Source organism: Patiria miniata, unplaced genomic scaffold (assembly GCF_015706575.1).
Source record: "Patiria miniata isolate m_02_andy unplaced genomic scaffold, ASM1570657v1 HiC_scaffold_20, whole genome shotgun sequence".
NCBI classification, from domain to species: Eukaryota; Metazoa; Echinodermata; class Asteroidea; order Valvatida; family Asterinidae; genus Patiria; species Patiria miniata.
Window position 1 is genome coordinate 16,690,288 of NW_024037059.1, and position 24,998 is coordinate 16,715,285.

At 40.6% G+C, this 24,998-nt stretch overlaps 1 protein-coding gene across 1 annotated transcript in view; it reads left to right on the top strand.

Moving 5' to 3' along the window:
- Positions 1-24,998, top strand: part of LOC119727618 (guanylate cyclase soluble subunit alpha-2-like) — a 41,158-nt gene that overhangs the window by 4,140 nt on the left and 12,020 nt on the right. The window contains exons 2-3 of the mRNA XM_038199577.1: positions 20,064-20,134; positions 20,430-20,548. Of these exons, the coding sequence (XP_038055505.1) occupies positions 20,064-20,134; positions 20,430-20,548 (190 nt within the window). The remainder of the gene's footprint in view (positions 1-20,063; positions 20,135-20,429; positions 20,549-24,998) is intronic.

Consider the following 24,998-nt stretch of genomic DNA (forward strand, 5'->3'; position numbering starts at 1 on the left):
GATAAATACTTCCTAAAAGGGGAATAACAAGATGCCTTAATAATTATTAAAACAATATAACAATGTTAGGTTTCATTTCCTATTAACTTGCTATTCTATCACTATAGAGTTTTATTAACAAATTACCGATCGGAAATCAAAGATTAAAAAAGGTTTCTGAACTGTGCCGAGTTTTCGCAGGTGGAATTTGACTTTACGATCATCGATGTCAGTTCAAATTATATTTTTACAAACTTGATCAGTTATGTGCAACGGACATCAAGATCGCAATCATTTTACCACGTGCGTAATCAACTCGAGCAGTAGGATGCCCTTTAATATGACAATAGTTAGATATTATGACACAAGATGTACATCAGGCCCGGAAAGGTCTTTCATTATGTGTAGACATATGTTTTTTTGAATTGGCATTAGATTAGCAATTAGAGCAGGAACCTTCAGCTAACAATACTGATGCATTGCCCATATGTTTTATATACAAATTGTTCATAAATACAGTGCTTGATGATCTGCACGCAGTGTGACTTTGAAGGCTTGGACTATCACTGTTCACGACGTGTGCCATTAATTTGCGTTCAGGCTTGATAGTAGAATTCTATTACCAGAAGGAAAGTGGAACAATCAATGAACGAGCGCCAATGTCCTTACAAATCCACTTTCTGGCTGGCTGTGACAGTGGTCATTATACTGCATGTGGTTCAGTATTCAAACCAAGTTTGTATTTTACACCATTGAAGTTTTGAAGTTGATGTTTAATGCATGCCCCATGATATCTGTGTTCCTCCTAATGCAACTCCTCCATCAATAATGTTTGACTTCAATTTCTCTGAAATCATTTAAACTTTACTTTCCACTTTCACTTTTTATCTCCGGCATTCGTCACTTCCTATTCACTGTTAGTATAAGGACCGTCCCAGGGTGCACTGCAAACTCACGCACTCATTCCCAGGGCCCTTGGACAAGTGCCTAACACCAGGTCTTGATGCCCTAGGGACTGCACTCAGTAGAAGATGGCATAGATAAACGACCATGTCCAAGGACTTGATGATGATGCTTACGAGGGTGATGCGGCTATACATAAATGCCAGTCTGAAGTGACTAGGATATGGATGAGGGCTGATTACACAGTCATTAGGCTTCGGTAAGAATCGTGGCGGAGTCGGAAAAAATGAGGCCATTCTCAATCATCCAAAATAAAGTCTTCACACGGTTAAACAAAAAACCAGAAGCAATGCATAAATTGCAAGAGGGACTTTAAGAAATCCGATCTCATCATTGTATTCAACTGTTAATTAGAATGCTTTAAGTCTGTTCGTTTTCTTCATGAATACTAAACGGTTTTTAGGGTAGAACAGGCGAGTTACCCAATCGTTTTTGATCTCTCAACATGGCACATCTGATAGCCTCTCAAACGGATGTATGGACCTGAAATCCTGCTGTAACGCGGTGCGAATTTGTTTGATCTAGGATGTTTGCGTTTACATACTCTTGGTGGCGCCATTGCCATAAATGCACCGCGGACATTGATCAACCAACAAAATGTCGAACATTGGAACGATTCGTTAATTTGCAACAAATATATCTACCCAGAGCTGAACCACAATTCACAAGATGAAATTGTAGGCCTATTAATTTAGAGCATTTCGAGTGAAAGAAATCTTCATTGATGAGTTGTATACCATTTGATTTAAACATATTGAGTTGGCTCACAAATGGTACAATTTGCCCAATAGAAATCCTAATGGACAGAGCGTTTGTAGAATAGGTGTAGAGTTTGACCTACTGAGGTTACATACGCCATTCACCTGGCAATTCCAAGCCAACTCAGTTTTAATCACACAAGGCAGGCCGATAAGACAAGACAATCTCATTTGACGCCAGATTTGGGTCAGAGCTCCTCAGAGATGGCAGATTAAAATACACAGAAATGAAAAACTTCAAGTAACGTTTACGGAAGAGAGAGAAAGCTGATTGGACGCTTGATGTAAACATATGACGTCAGCGGCCCACAATAAGCCAATTATATTCCTTCTTTGATTTCCACCGAGGATTCAACCAATCGATGAGAATTATAATGCCAGCTCAGTTAAAGTTTCATTTCTTATACAGAGGCTGAGGTGCTTGACCTCAGATTGACAAGAGGTAGAGAAAATTCTTCTCAGTCATATCAAGCATATGATACCTCCATGCATGCTCTATTTAAGTTCACAGACCTCACCAAAATACGTAACAGTAATGCTATTATGGGATCGACGCCTAAATTGGGTCAGTGTGCAGCCTGATCGAACAATGATTTCAAATCCTGCCGCGGGGCGCAGTCGCATCATACGCAGAGCTGACCTACATGAAAATTGGAAGTTGGGGCATTTTTTTGTTTTAGTAAGTGGTGCTTCCCGCTCTGTTTGACGTGCGGAGGAATCAGGTCAGGTATTCAAATGTGAGATTTTTGATGAAGAGAAGTGTAAACTAGGTAAGGGCTACACTCAAACCACATCGGGACTTGAATTACAGTAACTGCCTCCATGTTGTGTTATGAATAAGGCAACTTCTATTGTATTTCACATACTGTTGTACAGGAATAACCTGTACTTCAATGAGCACGGAAATTTGACCTATCCAGGACTTGAGCCTATGAAAACAGGATTGTCTTCCTTGCTTTCTGGCTTGCAACGGAGCTATCAACATTTGATAACTTACCATAACACGAGTAGAAGTATTAGGTGAGAAGTAACTTGTATTTTGCTAGAGACTGTACTTCGATACTTGCACTTTCATGAAAACGGGAGGCTAGGGAGCCAACGATCTCCGCCTAAAAGTGCACACCTGGCCAGCTCAAGCGCTCCGATTACAATGTGACATGAATGTTGGCCTGGCGTGTGTTTATTTGCAAGTTTGAAATTCTGTCGGCCCGATAGGGACACTTTCCGCAGCTGCTCCCCGTCACGGGGAACCGCTGGACGGTTCGGAGTTTTTTTTTTCACCCTGAATTTATATAAGTTGTTTCGGGGACAAGACAAGACAGATGGTTCTGTCACATGAACTATTGATTTTTTCGTAAGTTTCAGGAAGTATAGTAAGGCTTGAATAAAGTAAATTAAACTCCACCAAGGCACACCCGATGTGACTTTATTAATCAAAACAAGTTGTTTTGTGTCTTGTTTGCCCCAAGCTTTTTTTGGAGACAGATTTCAGTGTGGTTCGGGTAAAATACTGGTAAGTTATCGAAGATGCTGTCTGTTTCAATTATTATTTTTCTTCTAAACAAGGCAGGATTCACAAATTGACCTTTTCGCAAGTCATGTTTAACCCGTGGAGTTGTCATATCTTTTAAAATTAAACTAATTTCTACCACATATATCATTTTAAAATGGCACCCCGAGACACACAAAAAGCACCATTAAGCAAACACGAACGGATCAGGGCAACACGAGGTTGCTGAACTAGACTTCAACCAGTCGTGTATTTTCATAAAGTGCTGTTTTTAGACAGCGATGTGACGTCATCAATACCCCCAAGATGGACACAATGACCCGCCCAGGGCAGCAGCAATTTGTAAATCATCAAAACAATGAAAGATTTACACAGTGGACGATAACCATCATGGAACCCAGGGCCTTTTACGATGTCACTCTATTCCCTCCCATGCACTCCTGACTATTGCTCCGTGTATTAATTTCTGAGATGGCTCGTTACAATAAACACTTAGAATACACGGGCAAGTTTTGTTCACATACCCTCGTGGAAATGGCGCGAACCGGCTATTTTAATTTCCCGCCCTTTTTTACCGCATGTACTGCTGCATAATATTGGTACAGACGTCATCTTGGGACACAAATTGAAAAAAACTAGGGCAAACATCAAAAATAGAAGGCCGGATAAGGAGACCAAAATAGCCGTATATGCATAATCAAATGCAGTAGGCCTACAACTCTGTTATTGCAAGAATTATTTGGTAAAATTAAATGTCACTGGTTAATAGCAGTGGCAATATTAAATTTTCCAATTTATTTGTACACATTGGCCTAATTTTCACAGGTCAAATAAATCACGTCACACGGTTTTAAAATTTACCCTTTTTATGTTAAAGTAAATAAACAGAGAAATTCAACAAAATTGCGTCAGCAGAATTTATAATAACATACTCTCGCATTCTAAGACCTCCGCGTTTTTGACACTGGTTACGTCAAGTGAATGTGGAAGGCACATACCAAGAGTATCAAAATAAACGATCATCACAAAGAAAGAAAATACCTGAAGGCCTTAAACGGCTCATGCAATGTACTTTTATTTAATGCTATCCGTAGAAATGCACCTTTGTTTCCCAAGTAACCTCGTTTTTTTTTAATTTTTATTTTGCCATTTTGAAGGGTATTTTGGTGCCTTTTTGTTTTTAAGGCTAATGCGAAAAAAACTGTGATGTCATTCCAGGCATGCAGAAACCTCATTGTTACAGCTATTGCAGCACAAAAGTTGCTAAAATTTTGGGTATTTTGCTGTCATAACTTTTTCTTTGGTTATTTGTTCTTGTGCAAGTACATGGTAGTAAGCCAGTGAGCAACTCTTTCTCACAAATGTTTTCAATCAGCAAATTTTGGGTTCACAATGAACAGAAAACCCCTAAACTGAACAGTGTCTTCCTGAAATGACATCACAGCAACAGCGCCCTCAGTTGTCTGAAAAGGCATGTAAATAAAATGTTGAAAAAGCGTGGTTTCAATAAAATTAACCAAAAGTGGATTTCAAATAGTTTTTATACATTTAAGAGGAGTAGAGATTGGCACAAATTCATTGCACAGCCCCTTTAAAGCAAATAACTCAATAAGAAACGCTTTTCCTTTTTTTTTTCTTTCTTCTTCTTCTTTTTTGTTTGTTCGTTTAGTTTTGCCTGCCTACATCTCTCTTCGTTAGAAATGTACCCTTAACCAGATCAATTTTTGGCGTCAGGGGCAGACACATTCCGTGCATAAATACCATCATTAGTCTTCCCCAAAGAGAGCTTTTATAGATTTTTATGTCTCGAGGAATTGTTCAGTTTCTCGTAACCGTCACATTTATTTTTTAATAAAAGGCAAACACACCCTTTAGGTATTTTCAATTTGTCGAGTAGCGACGTGGATTTTCAGTACTTTTTACGCACGGGATGTACAAAAGCAATCGCTATTTGTACCTTGAGGCTAGGCGTACATGACATTTAGAGCAAGCGGGGATGCGTGTATACACACACACATAGGCATCCACGCGCTAGGGCGCGAGAAATGCAACAAAACAACTTTCCCTCGGTGATGGGTTATTACATTTTGATCAACTGTTGGACTGGCAGTAACGCACGTTCCTGATATTAAAGTGATGTTTGCGTTTGTAGGCTGAAAATTATGTCAAGGAGGATGTAGGTACTTTTCAGTGTGTGACGAAATTACTGCATTTAACATGTAGATCATGACTGTGCACCACCATTCTCTTTTACTGCAGCAACCGAATGTATGTGACGTCAGCATTTTTGTGTTCGTGAGCATCTCTAACACTATCATTATCACTATTATCAACACCATTTGAAATCACCGTCACTAATCATCCGTTACTACAATCATCAATTATCATTATAACACGACTCACCACACGTGGTTTTGTCATCGTCATCGTCATCAAAATTATCATTATTGCACACCATTTCACCACCACCATTTCGACAATTCAGGTCATATTATCCCATGCAATGCCACCAGAATACCAATGTCATCATTACCACCCAATACACAGCATAACAGACAACAAGCCACCTCCAATCATCACTTGATTACTTTCAAGACACCCAATCTTGACACCGACCAACCAATCCCTGCGAACATCTCCAAGGACCAGAGCGTGACCTTTGAGTTACCGGGCATTGACCTTACATGACCCCATGAGGATAGACTCCCTACCAGCAGTGTCTAACCTTTACCAATAGTCGCCAATCATCCATGGCATTGTGCTGCCTGCCAGGCCAGCAATTATTATGCATGATTCGATATTCCAAGTACCTCACTTGATAGGCACACTATGACTTCTTACATTATCTTCAATTGTAAACTAATTGATTTTAAGATGGAGAACGTTTTTTCCCAGGAATTACGCTTCCACTCGCTAGGAAAATTTGAACTGATCGACCATGAAATTAGAATTAACATGGCTAATGTGAAATGAATAAAGTGAAGTGTTCAAATTGCTTCAGTTGACGTTTATGCATTCAATGTGGAAAAGCTGATAATTGCTTTATTGATTTTGTCTGTAGGCCGAATGTATTTGTATTTTCAAATGATTCAACAAACTCTCCTGATAGATCAATTATGGACGAGTTTAAATAGAATGTCTTCACTTTTTGCTAAAATGCTAAAATTTTGGAAATACTACTTAAACAAGTTAAACAAAAAACTTAAGACAGCGTTTCTTTGTGCACGTGAATGTGTTGTATTTAATTCCACCGCCTGAAATTGCATTTCATTTTCACATTCACATTGCTATTCTGTCATCCAGGGTTAATTTAAGCCATGGCTCAGACGTTAATCTTCAAAAATATTCCGTAATAAATAAGATCGTGACCTCTCACTCTACAATTTGTGATTGTTTTCCCTATGTGACCCTCACAGAACTGACCTTTGATTGAAGACGAAAATATGTTCCATGTTTTAATTAAATTAGCTGTGTGTAATTGGATCTGTAGCCAATCAATACATCCTGCAAGATTTTTACAAAATAAATGAATAAATTTGGAGGTCTTGGTAACTATAGCCCGTCGATAGTTGAGGTCCTTGACCGGTCTGTAATTGAATGAAAATATTGAACCTCACCGGGATAAACAAACACTATCTCGCCCTATAATACAATTTCTTTACAGTATTTTTTTTTGGAGCCACATATAGTAGTATACTTTTATTATTCTTAAAAATAAAGTTTGTTTTTCCGGCGCGGATTGGGTTTGTTCGTTCAAGGCGCTTGGTTTACTTTGGGTGATAGGGTCAGTTTATTGGATTTATGAGACGGTAAGTGTCCAATGAATATCCGTTCGTTTGAACCCTTTAACAGTAGCAGTATACTGTTTATCTTGTCAATTTACAGACTGAGACCAACGCAGATTTAAGGTTTCTGCGCGCCAGGTCGATATGTTAGTTGAAAGTGTTATTAGTGGCACATTTAAATATGGCACACAGTACACTGGCTTGGGTTGTATGGTGAATTCTTGCAAGTGTTGCAGGAAAGCTGTTGTAATTTGGTTAGGATAGATACAAGTTAAATATTTAAATCGAAGCAAATGTTTCATTGGCCCAAAACATTTAAATGTATAGGAGAATTGACAATTTCTTCAGTACACTAACTTCAGTTACCAAGAATTAACAAGAATTGGTATCATTCGCCACATACCAATTATAGATACTCTAATAGGTATAAGTTGTTTTGATATTTGTGTATTCTCGAGCACGGATCAAACGCTTAAGATCCATCCAGAGGAAATCACTGTCATAGGTCACTCTTTAAGACGGAGGAAAGAAAAACAAATACATCTTCCCATTGACAATCCAAACCCCTATTTGTTATTATTATACGCGGAACCGGGGGTCTGCAGACGTAAGTGAAAATGCTAATGTGCGGTACGGCAAGCGATAAAAGCGGCCTGTTTGCGTCAGAATTTCAAAGTTTCTTTGTGCGCCTCCCATCCCCCTCTGTTCCCGCCAAAAGCAGTCAATATCGAAGACGCGGGAGGCCCCGCCGAGGAAAAGTACTATCGATTTTCGCTTGAGCGCCGGGAAGTATGTCATTGCACAATACGGTGTAGATTTCATCCCACCATCTATATTTAGATACTGGAGGTGTTTCTGCTGGCAAATGTCTCTAAAAGGGGGTTATAGGAGGCCAATCGGGGAGCGGAATCGTCTAAGATGCTGTTTGTTTATCTCGGGACATGATTTGAATGCGAGGTTGTAATCTCAATGGTTTCTGGAATGCACCGTAAAGCGCCCAGTTTTGTTGTCACGACAATGTAAACAGCGCCATATTGATTCTTAGAGGAACGAGCCTAAAATAGAGGAAATTAAAAATGACGGCCGATTGATCACATGACTTTTTAAAGAGCCAAAAGGCATAACTCTAAGGCTGCTCTAAGATCTGAATTCTGAAATATCCGGAAGACAAATTCCCGATCAGGAATGGCGGATCACTGTGTGATCTCTTCCATGCATGATATCACGTTTTACGATGAGTGATTACCAACGACTCATTTTTGGCGGGAATTGTTTTTCGTCTTGGCGGTATATCTCTTTCATCTGACTTCAGCTAATTTGGCTGTCATCTTGTGACACGACTCAGTGATGTGAGTAGTTATGAGAAGAATCATTTACGTGGCTGCGTATATGGCGCTTTCTTCACATTAAAAGCAGTTCTTGTCTGTCATTTGAAGAACTGGCCGAGTACCAACCAAAGTTAGTTTCACTGACCACTGAAGAAAGCCTACAAAATGAAATGGTAATGCATTAGATTCAACATTCAAGAAGTGTTACCTGCGACTGAATGAAAGTGCTTTTATATCCTGCCTTACTGAGTGCATACCGTGTTATGTACGTAAGGCCTTTTAGCAACAAATGCTGTAAAAGCATTTGACTATAGAAAACCCATAAAACTAACTGCGCGGCGAGGCAGCTCATCGGGTTAAACGAATACCAATAATTCAATCAAGACTTCACACAGCTCTGAGAGCGCAATAATCCATTTATCAATCTGTTGATATTTTTGTTTGGATGGGAGAGGGAGTCATCTTACTTTCTTAGAGGATAATCCCGTCTAAGGATGATGAGGCACGACCAGTGGTGATAGAGGGTATGTTCCTTGCTCTATGGTTACACCAAGTCGTATGATGCCTATTCAGTTTGGTGTCCGCTTACGCTGCGCACGGTGTTTGTGCAAAGATACAATTTTGTGCAAATGTACAAGATAAACACTGACAGGGTCTTGCATTTTCTCTAACTGTAATGCATTGTCTACATATAAATCAAGATTTGGATGTACCCTTAGTTGTCATGGTTGACAATAATATTGTTGATTATTCTCGGAAGAGTTCAGCTGCCAAGAAATTTAAAATATTACCAAAAAAGGAAGGGATTGACAATGACACAATGACTAACGGTTAATGAAAAAAGTGTCCAGATTTCATCTTGTTAAAGTGGTATGGGCTAATCCTTTTTTTCTCCGCCCACAAGGACAAATACATAAAAAGCAAGGCAATTTTTTATGTAATTCACTTTAAGTAAATGAGTTTACTCCTGGTCACCCTTTTTTAGTCCAGGTGGAGCAGCGACCGTCGTCCGTCTTGAATCCTCAAACTAATTGAATTAGTCGTCTCGAGTGTCCGGCTTTGTCCCTTAGGGCCGCTGCTTGACCTCCGTGTACGTGTCCGTACAAGTCTCCCGGGCTGATGGTCAAGCGAGTCGTGAGGGGAATGGGAAGCGGGGACTTTGATGCCGCAGTCCGGTGGTCATCATCGTCAGCATCTCGCTGATGGAGTGGCATCGGAGAGGAACACGGCCCAGTGGGAGACTTGAAATAGAACTTCAATGACGTCAAGAATCGGAGTCGTACCACATCTTGTGCACATTTTGGCACAAATTCATCCTCTTAATGGCAACGTGTTGTAACTGTTCAAAGTGCCTAGGGGACGTACCGATTGGCACTTTTCAAACGCTTGGTGGCAGCAAACTTCCTAATTGCTCTTCTAAACAATAGTTGTAATGCTCCGAATGGATGTAATAATGGCAGGACCCGTGGTAACGGAGTTGCCACAAAATGTAAACTCTAAAGGTTCCTTTGTAAAACAGGCTTTGACAAAAATGCTGCTTGAAATTGGCCAATCAAATTGTTTTTCGTTTTTAAAACGAATGAAATATTACTTCTGTTATTTCATAACTCACTACATAATATAAAAGATATCACATCTAGAAAACGTACCAAAATCTCTTTACTCCTCCCTAGAAAGGATCAAGGTGCTCCACTTTCCCATTGGAGATTACATACACCCACTCGTAGCAGAACCTTTTACATCCACTTAATATTAAGAACAATAATGCACTTTATCATTATCTGTTGGCTCAGGTTTTCAATTAAGGGTCCCTCAACGGTTAATCCATACGTACTTGACTCATATTTGTAGAACAAGTTGAGAACGTGACCCGAAATGGGCTCCTTTTATTGCATGTGAATTAGTGCGATCAATCACATTTTGTTCCCTTCTTATTTACGCGCGCGTGCTACGTAGCATGTGGTATAATTCCCGCCAAGAATATCGTGCATGTTTAATGCCAGGTATAGATTTGATTGCTCGAGTGAAGGACGCGACGACCGACGCGGCGTGACCTCAAAAGTCCCTTCAATCGTTTAAGGAGTGGTCGAGACTCGTAAACGGTTCATAGTCGTCGCAATCCACACGGGTATATAGTGTCATCTCTCTTGTAATTGTAATCGAAGTCTTTGATTCTTCGCGGAAAAAAAATCCACCTGACAAATGCTTTTCTGTTCTGAAATAGTCCTAAGTGCAGTCTATACAATCCATCAGAAATGGAAAAAATATCAAATTTATGGTAAAGTACTCTTGGGCCCGAGGCAAGTAGTTGCGAAGCAGGCAGGTCCGGGCATTTACGCCACTGTCGACGGGGAAACCTTATCCACGTGGCCGCTGACCGTTTCAAAAGAGTCCCGTCTTTTAGTACCCCGCGGTAGATCCTGTCTGTATAAACCAACAAACATTCCATGGGAAATCCAAAACTTTCCGATCGAGCACAATCGCGATCAAAATAAAACTTTTTTTGGCCCATCCTGTGCACCAGGGGAGCCGTCTGGGTCCCGTGAGAGGTTTACCAGGGACACTGATGCGCTTCTAGCGGGCCTCCTGTGGGGGCTCCCGCCCATCTACGTCAAGTGTAAACGATACTTTCACCTGCCGTACGCACACTTCTCGGGAAAAAATGCTGGATACAGCAGAAATCGGGGAGTGATCTGGAAGAGTAAACACGGCTAGAAATCTAAGAGCGTCTCACTTTTCACGAGTTAAGGACTCTCCAGCTCGCCTCAAAGAAATATCTTACAATCTTGGCCGTGTAGGAGCAGTCGATGATGACTTTCACGCGCTTTGATTTCCTGTGTATCGCGCGAAGAATCAATTTTACTATAGGCCGTTAATAGTTTGATTTTAAAAGCCGACGGAGTCGGGTTCGTGTAGCCTACTTGAAGAATATAACGATAAAAGAGGCGTCCAAATGGGTTTGTCAAAAAGAGGTTTCGTTTGTCAAAAAGAGGTTTCGTTTGTCAAAAAGAGGTTTCGTTTGTCAAAAAGAGGTTTCGTTTGTACTGCAGTGGCCTCATGGATTCAGTGATATTCGGCAAGAAGACAAATATTAAACTGAGTTTTGATGTGCCAAAACGAACCCCAAAAAGAACCAAGAAAAAATCATAACAAACATAGGCAACTAACTACTTTTATGGAATCTTCCTTTTGAACTCAATGACAATACTTCGTGCGTTATTGATTTTGACCAATGTTTCTGCCAAATAAACATCCTATTCTTGAAGTCCTTGCGTATGAATTCTTCTTTAAATAAATCTTTCCTGGCAGAATATAGAATGTTTCCCCTGACTACTTCGTTCTCTCTCAAGGTACAAGTCCCCGAATAAGGAATTCAGGCCCAAGGCGGGAAGATCACAGGAAATGTGGAATGTGTTACTCATGGGATAGTGCCTACACGAAGCCAGATACACATCTTAGTCGAACAGCCTCATAAAACAAATACCAGAAACAAAAAAAATCCTGTCTCCTTCAATCGAGTTTGTCCGATCGCATCTGCCTATCCGCCAAAAAGGAACTAGATTTCACCAAGAAATAGCCCAGGAACCTTCTCCTCGCAAGGTGTGATGAAGAATCCGATGGGCCACGTTGTCAGGCACTAAGATGCATTAGCTGCAGGGACAGATGGCCAGATAATTGTCAGATTTATCTGTTGTGTGAAGTTGTAATTAGGCAGAAGGGAGAAGAAATCCACCCGAGGTAGTAAGATACACACGCCGTAACGCCGACAGTAAAACAAGTGGATACGAAGAGGGGTAGAATCGTCGTTATCTGACGAGGTCCAAGGTTTCTGCTTCGTTAAGTAACGTTTTCCCAGACGAGTTTAGTGTCTGCTTTGAAATGGACCCGACGGAGGAAATTCAAAGTTAAACCTGCTCCTTGCCGCTTTTGACAAATCAGCCGTAAAACTACCTCAGAGATTGTAACTGTGATTACTACGGAAAAAGTGACACCAAGCATACTTGAAGATCTTAACAGTCTATCAACTGAACTTCGTCAGACTGCTTTTAGATCAAGTCACCGAAAAAGTTTTACCGAGTCTGACTAACAGCACTGGCTATAATTTGAAACTTGAAGGTTAAACCCAGAACACAATGTTTCAATGTTTTTGTTTAACTTTTTCCACAAGTTTTTTTCTCAAATTATTCATACTACTAAGATAAAGTCTGAGTCAAGGGACGGATTCCAAATTAAATCCGTTTTAGGGAAAAGCCAGGTGATGGATTAGGAGATACATTCACTCATCCACCACTGCCCCGGAGACTTTCTCTGATTCACTGGCTAAGTTTCTTAGCTGCGGGTGTCTGACTTCAAATCAAGCAAAGAATCAACAGACTTTTGTTAGAACGTGAGTTTAATGAATAAAGCACAGTTTTCATCGCAGAACACCAAATCTCTCGTTCGCAATGCACGCATGGTGTTTGAAATATACATATTCTCTCGCATAGCGGCACACAAACACACCTTGCGGTTCTGTAAAAGAGTCATTGTACAACCTAAGAAAACAATAATTTAAAGTTTTAAAATGGATGTTTGATGTAGTTCTCACAAATTGTGACGGTGGCTAAAGAGATGGCAGTGTGTTTCCGTGTGTATTAGCCCATGCAGTTTGTACCAACGAAACGTGGTCAATAATTTCTCCACGTTAAATCAGCATAGGAGATATATCCTTGCCCTTGTATCCAGCTATCGCGTACGCACCAAGGTCGATGCCGTCACGCAGGGGTTCGCAGTACTTTGCTTCTGACACATCGTTGGCAGCGCAATGAAACAAAATTACCATTGCTAAATCAGGCACGGCTACGGGATCCCTATATCTAAATGGTATCTCTTCGCTATCGTCACATGCCTGCCGAACTTGACGCATGAAATCGTATTATAACGTGCGGCCTAGCCATGTGGGCGAATATTGTGATAACCGATTTACAGATTGGCGTGTACGAGCAAGCGAAGGGGCTGAGGGTTTATTGGTTTAAAGGTACATCGGAGTCTGATGAAGGAATTACCAAAACGGTAGTGAATTTCCTACCTAGTCTTCAACTGTAACATAATATTGTCGAAACTCAATCTTTTCTTAGTATAAAATGTAACTTGCACCGGATAGCTTAAATGTTGACTATGTGCGCAAATCTACGTGAAAATGTCAAATCATGTTCTAGTGAAATTGCTCGATTCCGAATCGGTCATGTAGTTCCTGGCTTAAAGAATATCTTCTAAGATTTACACTGTCTCCTCTGGAAATATTTGAGCGGGAAATGAGGTCTTAGTCAACCATCGGCGGTCGTAAAGGGTAGGTCATTGCAATTTAAATTGAGACGGCACCGGTTTCGCATTCGGGATATCGTAGCCTATATACTATGAAGTGACAGTTCTAGATTCATAATTTTTAAAATGTCAGGGAACGGACTGGATAGAGTGAGGTGGAAACATCCAAACATCCAAGGCGAAATCTGTATACCAAGACCAGATGTTGGCATCCAGTCGGCACGTTTATTTTCATAGCACCAAAGTCTGAAACTGATATCACCAGCACTTGCCGTTATTAACGAAATGAGTTTTCCGGGTACTTTGTGTTTGTTGGCATGCACCAGATCCTACGCCTTTTACGCAGAATGCTCCTGAAATATAGTCAATCTACTTAAATAAACCATAAACATTATAACACCATTGGCCAAAGCAATCTCACGCAAGCCCAGGCAAAGCATTTTTTGGTCTAGTTTCCAATGAAACGGAGCGTTGCAAAAGTTTATGATTGCTAGAATGTATCCAGACCACTCATAATGTACCAATGCGACATTGAGGTACATTTTTAACAAGATCGTCTGTATTTGCGTCACTTTGTAGCTTCAGAGTGTTTTCAGTGTGTAGGCGACGCATAAACCAGCCCCAAGGAATTAGAGCCAATATATACATAGGTGTTGATACAGACCAAGCAGTTATTACCTGCGAGTCAAAGCGTCTTACTCTTCAAGACCCGTCGGTGAGGTTCTATTTCCTCAGCTGATCATTTATCGAATTTCCCTCAGGACAAGAATTGTCTCTCTTCAACCGTATTTATCAACACAAAAACTTTTCCAGAAAGGGGAGGAAAGGAGTATTCCTTCAAGTTAAATTGAAACTTGGTTAACTTGAGGGTCAGCATTAACTAGGCCGGGTTTATCACATGTCTCATGTTGACGTTGAGGATTTACAACTTGGCATGACACCGACAGAAAGTTTTCTTTGACACCTTAAAATTAGAATCGCGGGCAATGACTTCCCGCCAAAAGACTTGCCATGTGGTTAGATTTCGTCAAGGTAGAGTTAGAGCTTTGGTTGTGCCTCTCTGATTGGCTGATGAGTGCTAATGTTATCCTGTACTGAACGACGAAGATTCAATTAATTTCATTATGACGGAAATTGTTGACTGATTCAGAACACAAACACCGACCCCCTCGACGTTTTGCGCGGGAAAAATAAGAAGACAAAAACAGAAAATTGGCGCCAAGGTGAAGACAGGACCAAAATCCACAAGTCCAATCGCCGATAATGGACTTACACATCCAGAAACGGGAAATCCAGCCGGCCATAACGACTTCTCAAGGATTTGCGATTTCATAATTGAATCGCCCTGTCTCTCTTGCCAAAAATTTAATTACACGAGCTCAGAAGCTTGGTCCTGGACTGCGGACTTCGCTAAGGCGCGGTAGGGTAGAAGAAAGATCCTAACAAGCTGCTTGCCCGGTCGTCGATATCGTGTCAAGGACCCGTTGACGTATTTTGCCGTCCACAGGTTAAAGATAGCCATCTGAAACCGTACTTGAGCAAAGTTTGCCAAGATTCTCAAATACAGTCCCTGTACTGTCTCTGCTCCTTTAAGAGGTTTACAGCAGATTAATTGCGACCTTATTTTGGCCCACACACTATTAGACTCTGGCGCACTAACTGAATTTACTCAGGACACTAGCGGATGATTGGATTAAATCGAAGAACGGCCTCAATAAAAAATGACCATTCTAAACTATCTAGAGACGGAATTGAAATTATAGATACAAATCGAAAACTTGTTCACTGACCTGCAAATTAACTTTTAGTTAAACGATCTAATAGATATAAGGTTAAGTAAAGACATTGACTGGAGGACGCTGAACCATAGAGCAAGGAACTTGCTCTATGGTTGAACCATGCACGCAGTAAGAGTGTCGAGGTACTTTAGAAGCCACACTTTTTGACAAGGTTGGAATGGACAGAACCATGTCAACCAGAAGATGACGCTGACAATTTGAAGTACGACACGACCTTGTCGAAAGAGCTCAAACGAACCCAGACATCTCAGCCTACTTCTCGTTAGTAATAAACCTTCTCACGCAGCGGGTTTAGAGTGATGTTCTGTTTGTTGAGTTGATTAGTAGTCCACCTGTTCGTGATGACTGTGGTCCCATTTGGTTGAACACAAAGCACCTGCGAGTTAATGTAATAATCGGAGGCAGAAAAACTCAGAAAAGCGTGTAGGGAATCTAAGGAGAGGGATGCTCCTCGAAGTTATTGAAAAGAACAGTTTGAACTTCCTATAGAACTCTTCGAGTCAACACTCCTTTGACACATTTTGGCGCCCCCTTCAAGTGCGGTGATGTGCACTTAGGCAACCTTCTTCGTGTATCAAATTTCATTTTGAAGCAGTTGAAACCTTATGACATTCACTTATCTAAAATAGTTATGACTTTAACATTTAATAGGGAAGTTATTTGTTGTTCAGACCTAAACAAATAAATGGAACAGCAGAGAATGCATAGGATAACGTCTTGTTCGAATCACAGACTCGCACAAACATATGGCTGCTATGTTGCTAAAGATATCCCGTGTTTACACTGATCGCAACACCCTCGTTGTGGGCGTGCGCCCCCCCCCCCCCCCCCGCCTGCACGTCCCTTGTGAGTATACGAAGATGCCAGTAGTTCGCGATGGTCGTCTTTATTTCCCCCTTCTCTTGTCTCCGTTCTTTTCTTCGTGGGTGTACCATTTCACTGGAATCATTTCAGAATCGAAAGAGAAATTGCGTTGCCTGGCCGTGCGATCGTATTACACATAAAGGACCGAAGATGGGCAGAGGTTTTTGTTATAGCACGATGGCCAATGTTAGTGTGCAAACCTTATTTGAGAGGTTCGTTGCGTGCGTGTATGATAGCCCCCCCCCTCCTCTTTGTAACAGATCTCGGTCGAGTAAATTTGTAGTTGGCGGGTTTTTATCTGTTGGCCTTCTGTCTCGTGGCTGGTTTATAAATGGCCAACAAAAGACGCCGGTATTTGTATTGTGGGCCAACGAAGAAAAAGAAGACACTTAGAAGAAGAAGATACAACAGTCAGGCCGTCAATTGATGAAATGATATGGGAAAATATTCACTAGAGATGGAAAGTGCCTGGAAAAACGCACTACGATGACAGCTCTTTTCGAAAACATGTTTATAGCTAACCAGAGCGCAAAATATGCTCAGAAAATAATGAACAGTTTGATTTCCTCAAATAACTATCACTCATGTGAAGTCGGGATACAGGAACGAAAATAATGGTAAAATACCAATATTACAACATATTTGAAACTGTTAGCAATAATTGATCTCAGCTTTATGAAGCTATAGAAAATAATTGTATAGCTTCGTGTGAACTCAGAATAGCAAGATTATATATTCGCGATCACGTGATACGGCAGGTGTTTCTGCCACTGTATCCTCTGCTTGCAGAAGCCTGGCTTCATTCTGACAAACGAAAGACCTGGACGTCATTTCCTGGAACATTCAGGGTCCGTAAATGTCTGGCTAGAATCCACAAGACGTGACCTGAGTTGAAATCAAAAAGGGCTATTGAATTAAAGACAGAAATGCAGAAAACAGACGTTGAGTAGGAAAATAAAAGAACATTGCATTTATTGAAACCATGAGGTGCCTTGCAAACTGGATCCCACTTTAATACGCTACTGTCCCGTGCAGCCAACACTAAGCTGATTTTCTCCCCTTGCATATCACTTAATGTGACCTGTAAGTAATGCCCCGTCAAATCAGATTACACCCGCGCAAATTCACAGGTAAGTTTCCAAAGATTCCCCCTAGCTTCAAGGGGAGTAGTGCCCTAGCATTTATCACAGGAGCTATCCCGTTGAACGTAGTGCACGAGGTTTGCTGGCTTGATCGAAACCCCTCCGGGGTCTTACAGGTAAAGATCATGGGGTCGTTCAGGCGAGAAGGGGGTAGAGAGACCTGTTCCCCACGGAGCCAGCTTGACCACTGCTGTTACCACAGTGCAGTTATCGGTCTTCAGTTCAACTGCTATCTTAGGTAGATAGCAGCGTCTTACCACCCGCGTTTGGATGTCGAGAAATGTCTGCAGTTATCTATAATTCACATAATAGTCACACACATTTGAAAACTCATATATTGACCAAGATTTCAAAGACGGTGATAGAAAGTCGATTTCCCACTCTAAATCAAATGATGAAGTCACAAACAACCGATTTCTTCAGGCAATGTAGACACTTACATGACGAGCTGTCTATGTCGGGTCTTTAAAAGCATTCAGTCCATCAAAGTTATGAAGTATCGGGGGTTTTTGGAATGGAAGTTATGAGACATCAAACTTGTACTTCTTTACCAAAATAAACTCCAATATGTTACCGTGAGGAACAACTTCAAGTAATTTAAAAAAAATTCTTAAGAGCTACTATTAAAGTTATAGCATGGATGATATAATACTTTACCCATAAGGCCTTCCACTTTACCCACAAATTACAATAAGGCGCTGACGAGTTAAGCTGTTCAAATAAAATGGCAAGATTGGAGAGATTTATCACTGCCGTAATGTGTACTCGAGGGGGAAATGTGCAGGTTGGATGTCACTCATTGAGGCGTGGTGTTTGACTGTTTCCCGGAGAGGAAATTGATTCCTCATCCTCTGTGGCCGATTACTGACAGCGTGGCAGGCATTTCCAATCAGTCTTGGTCAATTCTGAAATGTAACTCACACATCCTCACTCCTCAAAACCGATCATGCAAAGTAAATTCCACGCTAAACAAAAAGAAGGTACAATGTTTTCTTTTGATACGATCAAAAGAGAAGACATTTCTTTTGAAGTCGTCATCAATTCAGGCTGCCGTAGTCAAGCTACAAAGACATCCAGGAAGCCTTTAGGTGTTAAACTGTGCATTATGTATTGCGTTTCTGCTCTCGTACCGTTTCTTGCCTTTCTGTCGATTCTTTCCCCCTTTTGCGTTCCCCTGGGCTTTCTGCGAGACTACGGTGCACCATCGCATACCATTATCAATGCAACAAATTGACTACATTACGCCCCGTTAATACAAACGCGCAGTAAAATCGTGTTTGTGCAGGAGCTACTGAGCCTCGTGGGGATCTGCTTATGTTTCAGTTTTCGCGTCACTTGCACACAAAAAAAGCGCGGGGAAAAAGGATAGAATTGGTTACCTTTGACGACACGCGTGGAATATGTCACCGTTGGCAATGGTAATATATCTCTATATTCCATTGTAAAATGATGTGGTCCTACAGGTTCCCTTTCGGCTTCAAAGAATTTGTTTAACGCGTGTGACGCCATAGGAAGATTCCTCATCATCGTTGTAATAAAGTCATCATGACTTCTATAGGATCCCCCAAATCAATGCTAGGCTGTTTGTATAATTTGTGGATTGGGTTTTCAGTCCCTACCTGATTCCGTGGGTTTTCCCCAGAATATTCTTCTGGGCTTTTCCTCCCACCTCTAAAACTGTAACTTCTTCTCATTGTCTTCTCTCCACATGTTTCTTCAGGCTTGCGAGCTACAGTGCCTAGGGCGCTTTTGAAGAATCCTTGGTTTCATTACCAGAAATGATTAATAATAATAATAATAACAACTGAGTGCGCTCTTGCTGTGATGTCATTTCAGGAAGACACTGTTCAATTTAGGGGTTTTCTGTTCAAATTGTGAACTCAAAAATGTGTTCATTGAAAACATTTGAGAAAAATTGCTCATTAAGCTTACTGCCATGTGGACAACAACGAATCATCAAAAAAAGAAAATTTACAACAGCAAAATATTCAAAATTATGGCAACTTTTGGTGTTGAAATAGTTGTAACATTTAGGCTTCTGCCAGAAATGTCACACTTTTGCTCCTGAATATGGAACTTCGCATCAGCATAAAAACCAAAAAGGCACCAAAATACCCTTGAAAATGGCAAAACGAAAATAGAAAATAAGGTTAAATGGGACACCAAGGTTCATTCTCAGGCACTGCATTAAAAAAGCTACTTAACATGGGCATGGGCCCTTTAAAGTCTGCTTCAATTATTCTGTTCGAACTTCATGTGATAAGATACCGGCGGCTTATATTAACATTACCGCTTTCCATCTTGAGGCGGCATACATGTATTGAACTTACAAAGGACATGGTAACAAAACCTCGTATTCAGTTTATACCTTAAGCTTAAGTGCTTCGTGGAATCACTCCGTCTTCAAACTAGACAACAGTTTGGTTTTACGCTATGTGCCCGCACATCTCGCAAGTCGGGAGATTCTACAAGCCCCTTATTATCAAACGACAGGTTAAGAAATATGGGCCATACAATGCGAACTGTTCAAATCCCAACTTTTTTACATTGTGCCATATCCTTAGCTGTCCTCGATGTTTCAATGATATTTTAAAATTAATTTTAAAGTCCGGGTTTTTTTCCTCGTTTCAGATGGCTCTAGTACGGCAAACGTTACGGCGAGTTGTATGCACCCATGGAAGAGATAACGTCGACAAATTCATGTAAGTCAACAATTAGACGATAAACTTATGAACTCGCCTTGTCAAGGAATTCCTCTTTGAATGTTTCAATGAATTCCTCAAATGAAATAGGTCAAATCAGCATTCGTCTTCATCTGATGTTAGAAAAATGCAATGTGTTATCATGACTGCATCACTCGGCAAGCAGCTTCACAATTCAAGATGAATCACTGGAAACATTCGCAGCATCTTACAGGAAATGGTCAGGGATCACAATATCTGACTTCAATTACAAAGGGAACATCTTTTTAAGATATTTTTTATTTCTCTGTTACAGAAAGACGTTAGGTTTACACGACTTTCAAGTTGGTGATGATAACGAAGACGAGCCAGACTACGAAGCGTTCGATGAGGCATTCGTATGCCAGATAACACACAGGGCAGCGTCCATGTTAGGTAGGAGTATTTTCCTATGTTCATGTTCATTTTAATGTTCATGTTAATTCTCCCTTTTAATGTTCTATCATCTTTATATTCAACTCACATAGAATAACAACCAAAGGACAACTTAAATACAGACACGCAATGCTCATCGGGAAGGCTGGTACCTTTGAAAACCAATAGCTTACACACAACCAACTTGTACTTCATCTTCAGCCCTCATTTCACTGTGTTCTTTCCTTATTTGTTATTCACAATCCATATAGAAGTGGATTTGCAATTTAAAATTGGTTTTGAACAAAAGGTATATTTCCAGTAGTTAAAAGTAACAGAGAGATCAATAAAAAAATCTGTCCATCTGTAGCTATGAACATTTAGACGTTTCGTCAATTTGGGCAGCAAAGTTGAGAGTGGATTTCAATTCAGTTATTTTCCAACTTCCCTTGATTGCTTTTAGGTTCTCATATTCCTTTCAAGCACAATAAGTCAGGAAAAAACAAGCCACTTATAATTCCCTGCAGTGGATGAACGATGATTGTGATAATAAAGTGATCAATATCATCCAGCATGTGGGTGTCCTTGTCAACGATAGTTAAAGTCATCCCACTCTAAACATCTGCAAAATAGTTCTCCCGTGTATTCAAGATGCCGAGGAGGAGGGAAACATAAGTCGTCGCCGATTTGTTTTTCAAAAACGCCTCGTGTGTTCAGCGCATTCGCCCCGCAGCGCGGCGGGTATTACACCCATCAAAAGACAAACACACCTTAAAGAGTAGCACGCTCTTTTGCAGTTAAAATTCCATTGGACGTCAACGACTCCTCGTAAAAATCTAATCGTTTCTGAATGCCTACCTTTCCACAAAAAAAGCACTCTGAAAAAAAATCATTGGAGATAAATCATCTTGAGTTTCCAATGCCATGGAGGAGTGTGTATTTTGAGGCTGGGAGGGTCAGTAGGGGGCCTTAGTCCACGGTAGGATCTGGCGCCTACGCGGTGCGGGAGGAGGATCGCTTGGAGACCGCCAAGAACGCCCGGAATGTCGCTCAAGATGCCCAGTACTGTGAAGTTACATACACCCCACTGGCAAGGCACGAGCCACAGACAATTTGGTAGGCGTACACTTGAACTTCGCCCCATCTAAAGGCGCTATTAAATAAGACGTAGAACGTCATCTTGGCGGGAGCTCTTTGAAACAATTTGAAACGAGTGGACTTTTTGAGGTCATAATTTGTTTCAAGACTCAAATTTCAGTGAATAACTTTTTTATCGTTACAAGTTGAAAACCTGCTATTTCTGTGAATGTACCATGTAGCCTACAGGTTTTAATGATGTAACAAATATCTCCTAAAGTATATTGCTGCGAAAAAAATATTGACGAGGACACGACGAGCACAATCCCAACGTCTCTAGACAAATCAAGTGTCAAATAACTTAAGACTTAAAACTGAAAACGCAGAAAACAAAAACTGGTCCTTCTGAAAATATTCAGAAAGTTAAACATTTGTCTCGACGAATGCAAAGTTGGAATGATCTTTCACCCTTAAGAAGATCGTCCACTTTGATACATATGTACATGCCTCCAATATTCCAGAGGCTTTTGCCTGGCCAAGTATCCCGCAACCTGATACTGACCCGTACAAGACGAAGGGGTGGATATTAAAATGTGTAGATTTGATTGAACAAAGACTCAATCCCCAATCGTTGCTAAACCCCCGCCAATCCAGCCATTTAAAAAAGAGACAGCAAAGAATCATACTTGTGCATTTCCAGCCTCCAATGACGTCATCGCGGGATAATTTCTCCCTGCGACTCTTTACATTTCAGATCATATCCGCGACTATAAATCCTGAATGTCTATTCTAGAGCCTCTAATATTTGATCTCTGTATCGATTTAGTACAGGGTCTGCGAAAAAAAGGACCTGAATTTGGGGCAGGAAGTAATTGACCTATATTCAGGAGATTTTTCTGAATGGCTGGCCTCATTCTTGCGTTTGGGGTTTTCACAGTGTTACGGAGCTATAATCTTCCTGTTAAACCCATAGCCCGGTATATCCTCACGCAAACACCGCTGCTCATAGAGACCAGTTGGCACTTTGCCCGCCATTAGCGGATTGAACTTTTTCATTCAAGTGAAGACGCCGAAGGGGAACATTTCAATATTAGTGTCAAGCAGTACCGCTTTGGTTCGCAACACTCTGTATGTAGCGTGTGTGCTAAACCGGTATTCAATCGCAGTCTGAAGGCGCCAAACGCCGGTAAAAAGGCGGGAAAACAGAACGTGACTTTGACATCGTGGCGGGGGAAGCTAGTGGCTGCGTGCATGACCGTGCATATGATTCAGACCTCAGAATGCCCATCCTACAGTGAAACTTTATCGTGAAGTGTTAGCTGGATTGGATGCATATTAAATTTGCAAGGTTACATCTAATCTTGTTGTTTATCGCTGCAATCCACCGATACTTTCATCACTGAGTCTTTAAGCAGAACGCTTTTCACGGGAATTACCTCAGTATCTATGGCACTCATCTATGCAATTTTCATACGTTTCATAGGTTTCTGTAGGTTGTTAGAGTATATTTAATCGCAGGGGGGAAAGACACTTATTTGGTCTTTCAGAATGAAAAAAAAAATGACTGAATTTTTTTTTGTTTTAATTAAAATTTCTAAATCCCTACCTTTGGACAACCGAGAATCCACTCATTATATAGTAGGCTATGTCTTCTTCTCTAACAAGTTCTATTCAAACCACAAGAGGGCGCTGCAAATAAACATAACATCAATTGTTAAATTCATTATAAACTTTGTGTCTACCTAGTACCTATGGGGCCCAAAGTAATTATAAACTTTGTATCAAACTGTATGGCCCAAATGCCCTAAAGAACATATCGATGACGGAATACTCTTTAAGGGGGTTTGTCGAAATCTTACTTTTGTCTTCGGCTTCAGATGCATCTTTTATTAAAAGCCCCTCTTCTGAAAAGCCACTCAGCTGTCATTAGGTAGCCTACCGCCCCAAACTCTGAATCAGGTGAAGCAGGTTACAGATAACGATCGCCAATACGACCCTCTATCGCCGTGGTAGCGACAGGTGTAGAGAATGAGAAAGTGGGCTACGATATTAAAAGATTAATTCAATTAGACACTTGGATATGACCTACAGGATTCTACTACCAATCGAAAGCAAAGTTTATTTTATCTTGTAAGGATGAGCGTATATTGTGGATAGTAAGATGCGGGAAAAGTTCACTGATGTCGACGTCCTTCGAGGTTTTGTGTAAATTTGCACTGTATACTTGTGTTGATATACCAAGTGGGTACCAACTTTTTCCTTAAAATGTAAACTCTGCATGGCTGACAATCTTTAAAGGCAAAATACAATATTTGGTTTTGCAGTAATTTTCAGAAATGGATGGATTTTGGGGTTAGTATTTTATAGCAAATATTAACACACTGACCTGTTTAAAGTTTTGTGTTCATAGATGCTGGGTAAACCAAGAAAAAATGTTGTTCTTGAAGTCTGGTTCCCTGACCCTGCTTCAGGCGAAACGGAACAATTTATAAACGTCTGGAAATTGTCAGGTCAGGAAACCAGACTAGTTGGCTTGCACCCGTTCACGGATGTGTAATTGATTGTAAAGCAAATGTGGACTAACTAAATTTGGTAAATTGGCGGCAGTATTTGAAGAAGGAAAAAAGTCACTTTGGCAGACCATCGTTGGAAATTGATGCAAAACTTCCCCTTTTCCAAGTTGGAAAAGACAGCACACCAGGTGCCATGATTCCACAGGATGCTTGAGACTATTATTCACTTACAGTCAAGTAAGGTATTTCATAATAGCTTGGTATAGTTTTGTTTGTTGATGTTTGCAAATGTTGTATATTACCTTTAAGTTACACCAAGCAACACCAGGGTTTTGCGTATTTTGATTTGATGCAAGTTAAATTTCGCTGAACTTACAGAAAACTTCAGCGTTATATTGAAACATTTCCAGAGAAACTACTCATCAGTCAATATTTGCATTCAAAAATGAAGCATGGTAATTCTTTTCCACTCGGGTGAAGGACGGCTATAAATATACGAAGCACCGATTCATGACAAGACACGCACGCATGATAGCCTCATGCATGTTCGCTGCGATTATTAGCGGCGGATAAATGGATCGTTTTGTCATTAACGAGATTTCCAGCAGGTGGTGGAGCCATCACACCATTAAAGATGGCCTGATTCGGCTAATTGCAAAAAATGAAATGAATATGTTATGATGGATTAGTGCGAGTATGTAGGCTCTTTTTGCTCTGTGTATCACATCATCGCAGTGTTTGTCCAACTGTGACTTATCACAATGCTCGATATCATAATCAGAAGGCAGAAGGCAAGAAAATAGGGGATTCATGTAAATATGCAAAGTGTGCGGTGACTTTTGTTAATAAAATTTGAATGTGTTGTTAGCTCTTGTAAAGGT